At 33.9% G+C, this 9,212-nt stretch overlaps 1 protein-coding gene across 1 annotated transcript; it reads right to left on the bottom strand.

Moving 5' to 3' along the window:
* Positions 1 to 4: 4 nt before the first annotated feature.
* LOC117111774 (IgGFc-binding protein-like) lies at positions 5 to 8,950 on the bottom strand (the record flags this gene model as incomplete). Its single annotated transcript, XM_033254768.1, has 27 exons — positions 5 to 16; positions 204 to 375; positions 900 to 1,102; positions 1,208 to 1,387; positions 1,585 to 1,735; positions 2,535 to 2,690; positions 2,848 to 2,952; positions 3,047 to 3,255; positions 3,644 to 3,757; positions 3,858 to 4,032; positions 4,152 to 4,354; positions 4,443 to 4,622; positions 4,716 to 4,878; positions 5,241 to 5,399; positions 5,515 to 5,649; positions 5,757 to 5,962; positions 6,064 to 6,174; positions 6,341 to 6,515; positions 6,632 to 6,825; positions 6,923 to 7,102; positions 7,195 to 7,348; positions 7,443 to 7,598; positions 7,689 to 7,796; positions 7,925 to 8,130; positions 8,216 to 8,335; positions 8,443 to 8,614; positions 8,745 to 8,950. Coding segments are annotated over 27 exons (4,305 nt in total), but the record flags the coding sequence as incomplete, so codon positions are not given.
* Positions 8,951 to 9,212: the final 262 nt, after the last annotated feature.

The following is a 9,212-nucleotide window of genomic DNA, read 5'->3' as shown; positions in this document are numbered from 1 at the left end:
GATTCACAGGGATCAGCTATATAGTATAAAGAATTGAGTTTAAAACAATACAATCGATATTTATCATACAATTTTATCAAATTCTAATTACACCTTTGCAATTTCCCAGTACAGATGCTTGTTATGCTATAAAAATACACAAAACACAAATAAATATACATGTACATTATAAAAAATGTAACAAAATAATTAACGATACTCACGTATACAATCAAATCCATCACCAAAAAAGCCATCAATACAAGTGCATTGTCTTCTACCTTCTACTACTGAACATGTGGAGTTTATAGAGCATTCAATTTGTTGGCATGATACAGAACCTCCTTCACATATGCATTCTTCAGCACATTCTTCAGTTACAAATGAACTACCAGCCTATAAATACAGTTAGGTAGTTACATAAAGAAACGGAGAAACAAAATGTCTATGAATCAAGAGGGATTGGAGAAGCAGTTAAGTTAAGTTGTGGATCATGTTCTCAACTTCGATTTTCGCGTATCGAATATCGCTATGCAGATTTGCTTGTGTTCTTGGTCAAGGTACTTTGTATACGTTTGTCTCTGCCCACACTGAAGTAAACCAGTTATGATGTTGTGGCATTGTATGTAATGGTCTTTATGTCTTAGTGGCAGTACTGACTAGGTACACTCTGCACTTTGTGGCAATTTATGGCTCAAATGAGCATGGGCACTATCTATTGCACTATTGTTGCTTTTAGACTTTCTTTTATAAGGCAACTGTCTCTGATGCAGTCTCGAGATGACTCACTGTGTCTGCATTTAACTCACAGACACAACGTGACTTATAAATCTCGTTGGACTGAGTCATATGATGCTCTCTAAGTTTTGTCTTAAGGGACAACATAAATTGAAAATGTTATTAAATACAAGTATAATCACCCTAAGATACATTCCATCATAATCACATCCACATTCGGCGAGTGGAACACAGTTGATTCCACTCAAAAGATAACCAGGAATACATTCACAGCTTTCGACACATCGAGATGGACATGGACCACTGCCGGCATCTGGATCTGAGCAGGTTGATGGACAAGCGCTTGAACATGGATTGTAAACAGAACCTGATGCACAGGCCAATGCTGTTCAAAGAGGGATAAACAAATGAGAAACAATTACATAAATAATTCATTGTTTGTTATAACTAAGTTATGATTCTTCATTGACACTAAAAGATAAACACTTACGACAAATATCTTGTGTTCTCCATGAGCCAATGTCTATGAACCTACTTCTGCAGGCACGAGCATAACCATCAATATTACCACAATAAGAAATATCACCCTCTGGTGTTGCACAGACATCAAACACACAATTATCATAATAGTCTGTTGAATTAATTGTGCTGAAGCAATCACGGAAGGGTCCTTTTAAAAAAATAAAGACCAACATTATATTAAAATAAATTACAATTTACAATTACAGTATATCGAATCAAAACACACCCACCCACACACGCTTCAGGATCTATCCACGGTTGAACATACCCCTCCTCTAAAATCTCTTTTCTTTGTCTGATGGAAAAAACAAATAAATATTGGTTAAATTACATGAAACTCCTTACCAGTATCAGATATAAGAACACTACAGATGTCTTGGGCATTACTTAGAATTGAATCATCAGCACAAGGATTGTATGGTGCTAGTGGTTCAAGACTTGAGCATTCAGTTGGATTGAACTTCCAGTTGTTACCAAATTTGGAGATAGAATCAGCCTTCAAAACACAAAAATATAATTTTCTGACATATGGATGTACAGTATTTATGGCATATTTTTGTACTCATCATATGATATACATTTATGTAAGTTAAACTAATAAATGTGTCTTGTGATATCAAACATGAAAAATTAGTTATTGATATATTTATTTACAATGGTTGTAATATAAGTTTTTTTCTTTTTGGACTTTGAAATAAATTTCTCAACTCTTGGATGAGTAAGCCCAATATTACATATTTTGTTGAATACATCTAATTGACCTGTTTTAGAACAAAACTAATTTTCACAACTCACATTTGTTAAGTCCTTTAAATTTTTGTTGTACTGTACCTTTTGTAAATGTGTATTGGTCGAATAAATAAATGAAATGAAATGAAATGAATACAGTACCTGGACAAACAATTCTAATATTTGGTTTAATCCATGCAAGTGAAAAGAAAATGAGGATGATTATGCAGGGCAAATAAATTATACAAATCACAATCAGGACAAATAGTTCTATATACAGTACCTTTGAAGTTTAAAAAAGAATTTTGGCATATGTTGATTTTTTGAAGCAGGTATCCATGAACCGAAAGGTCCACTGATTAATCTCAGATAAGAAAGTATAATACATACTCCAGTATTGAAATACATGACACGATGGTGTGTATTTCAATACTTAGGGTATGTATTATACTTTCTTAAGTATCCATAACTAATGTAATATGCATTAAATTATGAAAATTAATATATGTATCTTGAAATAAAAAACAAAAACTGATTAAAAATTGTAAGATATTCATAAAGCTTACCTGGCTTCCATCGGGTTGACGCTTGTCATTGCTTCTATCACCATCCCAAGTACCACACAGACCACATGTCTTGTTGTAGAAGGCACCAGGAACACTGACATCAACATCATACTCTCCATTCCAAGTCACTTCCAATGAGAAATTTGTTCTCACAACCTTCATGCCAGAAAATAACCAATCATCAAAACAAATTCTAATAATTTTTGATTTTGAGATATAAATGATCTAATAATATATTTTGTACTAGTTTAAAATTTTGAAATTTGAACTGACTCATGATTTTAAAAGTGTGAAAGTTAAAAGAAGTTCTTACCAAAAACATTCCACTAACATCTACATTGACTCCACGAGTACTGATTGGTGGTGTTTGTTCTACGCCATCAACCAAAACAATTCGTTCTCTCAACAAAGAAATAACCTGATGTAATAAAAACGTTGATGTGAATTTTATAGAAAATGCAAAAGATGATAACAATTATGTTAAGAAATTCCAAATTGTTTGTCAAACATACCACATCATCTAAATAAATAATGATCTCCTTGGTGACAGCCACATTTGGATTAACTGCATACTTTTCATTTTGTTGCACAATTGTGAAGTTAGTTTCTGGATCATTGCAGCTTTGAGCCAAGACATACTGACACTCTCCTTGGAAATCATAGCGAAGACCATCAAATGTTGTGTAATGAGGGTCTCCATGTGCACTACAATGACCAGTCACTGAAACACAAAATATGGAAATCAGTCTCATATAGAAACAATTATATTTACAAAAAAGTAAATAATTAAAATATCATGGACACAATAAAGAGTTGCAAGAAGACAACCACAAGTGGCCAAGCAGAAAGGCAGGAGCACCACTAACTAGTACCTTAACACCGACGCTAGTTTCAGTCTCCTACCTTTACTTTACCTTAGAAACAATAATTATATGCTTTTTGTTTAGATACAGTAGGTTCTGCTAAATGAAACTTGGCACCTTCAGATAATCCAGGTAACATATTTAAGAAACAGAAAGTATAGTAACGCCTTCTAACTCATAATGATTAAGATGAAAGTAGACAATTTTAAGGTATTTGTTAAATTTCTTCTAACCATTCTAACTTACTTGTTTCACATGTGTCCCCTGTCCATCCTGCGAAACATATGCATGTGAATGAGACACTATCAATACCTGTACATTGTCCACCATTTGCACATGGATTTTCATTACAAGGATCAACTAAAAGATGTAAATAAAAGCAATTTATGAACAGGTTTAGAACACACCACACACTAATTTTCAAATAGTTCTTCTGAAACACAATACTCCTCATACTCACCATCACATATTAATCCATCACCAATAAATCCATCTGGACAATAACAGCCAAAAACGCCATCGGAAATGCCACATACAGAATCAGGATCACAAACCATGTCGGAACAATCCACATAACCACCTGCTCTGCATGTGCACATCTGTGTACAATTTGAATCCACCAATTCAGAACCAATCTGAAAAAAAAAACCAACATAATCAACTGTTTGGCTATTTGAAACTTTGTAAAATGAATGCTAATAACATCACCTTACATTTTGTGTTGTCAATAATGAAATATATATAATAGAATTACCTCAAAGTACAAGCCTTCAAATACGCAGCCACATTGCACACTACGAACACACACACCATCACTTAACAAGTAACCTTCATCACACTGGCAGCCTTCACTACAAGGTGTGGAACATGCAAGAGGATCTTGATCAGGATTTGTGCAGGAGGGTTGGCATGCACTTACACACTGTTTGTAGCTGGATCCATCTGGACAGTTCAATGCTGTTGAATAAGTATTCTATGTAAGTATTCTGTATTTTTCTTGAAAAAAAATAACGTACGAATAAAGACAGCTGAATTTTAAACTTACGACAAAATTCTTCAGTTCTCCAAACTCCCACTTCTATTCCAATATTCATGCATGCTGTTTGATATTCTTCAATATCATCACAAAATCCAGTTGTGTCCGGAAGTTGTGCACACAGATCATACGTACAATCCATAAAGAATGGTGTGTAAGAAATGTTCTGATGACAAATTGCAAATGGACCTGTAAAATGTACAAAGTAGTGATTGTTTTGATAAGTAAAATCAAATTACAGAAAAAAAAAATATTGATGGTATCATCGTAAGTAAACTTTACCTTCGTTATCTCTGATGACATTACACATCTCCTCAGCTTCCTCTTCTAAATCCTCTGCCTCTTCACATGGATCATACTCACCAGCATCTTCATCTTCCATGTCATCTGTATTATCAGCAGGATTATACAACCAACTGTTTCCAAATGCGTTGGCATTTGGAAGCTATTACATAAAAATATAAACATAACATTAAATATATAAACTGAATGTAAAAAAATTACTAATCGTATTCTTGCTTATTACGAAAACGTATAAAACTATGGGACCCATTTCTTTAAGATGTATGTAAATACAGTATTTTTCTAGGGAAGATTCGACAGTAACTTAAGGTCATTATTGTCAACAAAGATTAGAACCTCCTCCACTACATATATTTTAACAAAATATATATTATAAACATTTTTAATGACATATATTGGATTTGGAAATATTTAATTTAAAGGCAGTTCATAACGATATGTAGTGAGGCTTTCGTAATAATTAAAATGATTTGAAATATTCTTAATATAACTAAATTATCTTACCAAAATCCCAGATGGATTAGAGAAGTCATTGTCTGGGTTATTATCCCAAGTACCACATAATCCTTTAGTCTTGTTGTACCAGTAATCTCCAGACAGAGTTATGGAAACAGCACTAATACCATTAAATTTAACTTCCAAACCAAAATCTGATCTCAGTATCTAAAAACAACAAATTATTTACAATTACTGTACATGTGCTTTTACAAAAATATGAAGAAAGTACTGTACCAAAAAAATCTTATATAAATATACAGTATACTGTATATATCTTTACCAAGTTACTTGTAGATTTTGTGACTTCTACTTCAGGAATTAATGTATATGGAGCTTGTTGGTATGCATTGTTTACTTGAAATCTGAGATGTCCACAGAAGAAAAAGAAACAAATCCTTCGCAGGAAACTGATTTTCTGAAAAATACAACAGAATATATATATGGTCATCATTTCAGTTCAGATTGTTATTGGTTAAACGAAAAAAATACTGTACTTAATTTGTCTCACCAATGTATACTTACCACATCATCAATATAGACATAAACTTCTCTGGTGTAAGATACTCTGTTATTGAAGAAAGCTTTCCGATTTTTCTGTACAACTGTCACTGTTCTGTTCGCGATAGTATTCATAAGAAGGATGTATTCCCCTCCACCCTGGAAATCAAATTTTCTTTTATCAAATGTGCTGTAATGCGGGTCGCCAGAGGCTGAACATTTGCCAGTTTCTGAGAGCAGAAAGAAACAAACCATTAATATGAATCTTTTATCTGTGTACAGCATTATACCACACAATTTACTACACACTGTTAGATATTGCTATACTTACGTGAGGTACATGTCTCTCCAGTGACACCAGCTGGACAGGTGCAAACAAAGCTACTTCCAGTTGAAGTGCATGTACCGCCATTTTGACAAGGATTTACAAAACACGGATCAGCTGCAAATACATTTGAACAAAATCAGATAAAATAAAAAAGCGTTTTGGGGAACAATGGCAATTAGTCGGTTTATCCAGGTAAGCATTCACGAAATAGACTAAAAAAGCTCAAAAACAATAACAATTATATGACTCTATAAGCACTTGTTAAAAAAAAGTAACTTACGTTGACACTCAAGTCCATTTCCAAGGAATCCCTCATTACAGATACATCCATAATCTCCATCAACAGGGCCACATGTACTTTCTCGATGACAGGTGAAGTTAGTACAGCTAATGACACCACCCCCACTACAGTCACATCTTTCTGAACAGTCTTCTCTGGTAAAGCTTGAACCAGGCTAAAATGGAGACATTACAATATATACTAAATGCTATAACCTTACAAGAAGCAATAATTCTCATTCCATTTCACCACTGTATGTACACTGCAATGATTAAATTGAATGATTATTACCTCAATGTATCTGGAACCATATTGACAGCCACAATCACTTTGTCTGACACACTGGCTTCCACTGAGCACAAAACCATCGTTGCATTCACAGCCCTCCACACAAGGTTCATTACAGCTTCTAGGTGGTTGGGAACAACTTGCCTGGCAGGGTTTCATACATGGATTGTACTGTGCATTAGCTTGACAATCCAATGCTGCAAATAAATACATAAAATATTTTAATTCATAGCTCGTTGCCATTTACAGGTATCTTATCTCAACAAAGGTTTACTTCAGTTTTAGTGAACTTACGACAGAAATTCGTTCTTCTCCAAACTCCAATTTCAATGTTACTGTCTAAACATGCTCCTGCATACTTGCCAACACCTTCACAAAGATCTGATTCAGCTGGTAAAGTGGCACATAAATCATAAACACAGCTGTCATAGTATGATTCAGGTGGAACTACACTATGGCAGTTCTGGAATGGACCTGGAATAAAATCAAACAATATGACATTAAATTAAATAAAAAAAACAAGGGAAGAACCAGGAATAAACAACGATAACAATAAGAAAACTAACCAGTACTGTCAGTAATGATCTGACATTTTGTTTGAGCTTCTGCTTCTTTGCCAGGATTATCACCACATGGATCTGGAGGATCATCACCCATTTCACCCTCACAGTTATCTGGATCATAAGCCCAGCTATTGCCAAACATATTGATACTCTCAGTCTAAAAACAAAATAAAAATATGTACAGCATATGAAAATGGTTCTGTAAACTTCAATAAATTAACAATTTAAAAATAAATAAATTATGTTCTCACTTGTTCTCCATTGCTTGTAATGTACTCGTTTTCTCTGTCATTGTCCAAATTTCCACATAAGCCTTCTGTTGAATTGAAGAATCGTGTCGAAAGGGAAATATCTACATCACTACCTCCAGTCCATTTAACTTCCAGGCTGAAGTTCGTTTGGAGCATCTGGTAAGTAAACAAAAATTTGTAAATAAAATTCATATTACCTTATTTTGTTCATATGTTTCTTTAATTTCAGGAAACGTAGTGACTTACCAAATAACGACCAGCTAATTCTATATTCAGCCCAGGAACGGGACTAGCAGGAGGTGACATATCAATTCCATTAACCAGTAAAACTTTATTTTGTTTAAATTCAATCACCTGTAGAAACAGAAATTCATAATTATAATTTAAAATTTCAGGTTTTACCTCTTTCTTTCATGTATCAAGCAATATCCTTATAAATTGTAAAAGGGTAAAGTAATCAGAGGTAATCTGATATGACTCACCGTATCATAGACAATTATTGTTACTTCTTGTGTCCTTGCAACAGCAGAGTTGGGTACTCTTACATTTTGTTGAAGAATGGTGAATGGTGGATCAATATAATTTGTGCTTTGACAAAGAATATATTTACAATCTCCCTGGAAATCATACCGTAAGCCATCAAATGTAGTGTAGTGAGGATCACCATGAGCACTGCAAATTGCAGTTCCTGTGAAATTTAACATTGGATGAATTAAGACTACGCAAAACTACTTAATAAAATTGAAAACATCATTACATATTAGTTTACTGACCTTCATTACAGTTATCACCCATCCATCCTCTGTTACAGATGCAGACATACCCACGTGGGTCTTGGTCACTGACTTCACATTTTCCATTCTGTCCACACGGATCCTCCAGACAAGGATCAACTGGAGGAAAACAACACAACGTTACAAATATTAATAGAAACACGACCCTATCCCACTGTTATGCTAAACACAATATTATTTATCTAAATGAATAAAATAAATCTTACTGTTACAAGTCAATCCATCTCCTACAAATGGGAATGAACAATAGCAACCACGCTGACCATTATCAACTCTACATTCAGAATTTGAATCGCAAATCATGTCTTCACAATTAAGTTCACCTCTTGCGCATGTACACACTTCAGAACAGTCTTCTTTAACAAAACTGGCTCCTGCCTGAAATTCAAAAAAACAAAAGATTTAAATTGGATTTTTTAGATTTATTATAGAATAAAATTTACTGTGATTATATTTATTTTTTATATTTTTTGATTTGTAATACATTTTAAAAAAAATGATTTCATACCTCATAATAGTTGTTGCCGTCAGAGCAACCACAGTCCTCTGGTAAGACGCAATCTGAGCCACTAAGATATCTGCCAGGTAAACAAACACATCCCTCTACGCACATTCTTGGACAGAGCTCATCTGACTCATTTCCAATGTCTGAACATGTCAAAGGACATGCTGAAGCACATGTACTGTACGTTGCTCCTTCATTACACTCAGGAGCTGCAAGCAAAGTTAAGAAAACGTATTACCCTAGTGAGACACTTAACTAGTGAGACACTTAACTGGATAAACAGAAAAATGCCTTGTAAAACTTACCACTTGAGCATAAGAATAAATTAAATGTTAGGTGTTGAATAGGTGAATCCACTATTTTGTATTATGCTCGAGGTTTATATTCCACAAGAAATGCATTTATTGGTTGTTTATATTATGAAAGTAAGTATCAAACTAGATATGAATTGCAAACTACAGTATTAAAGAC

The sequence above is a fragment of the Anneissia japonica genome, unplaced genomic scaffold (genome assembly GCF_011630105.1).
Source record: "Anneissia japonica isolate Jap-2015-1 unplaced genomic scaffold, ASM1163010v1 scaffold45428_len9252_cov156, whole genome shotgun sequence".
Taxonomy (NCBI): Eukaryota; Metazoa; Echinodermata; class Crinoidea; order Comatulida; family Comatulidae; genus Anneissia; species Anneissia japonica.
This window is presented reverse-complemented; position numbering and strand designations above follow the sequence as displayed.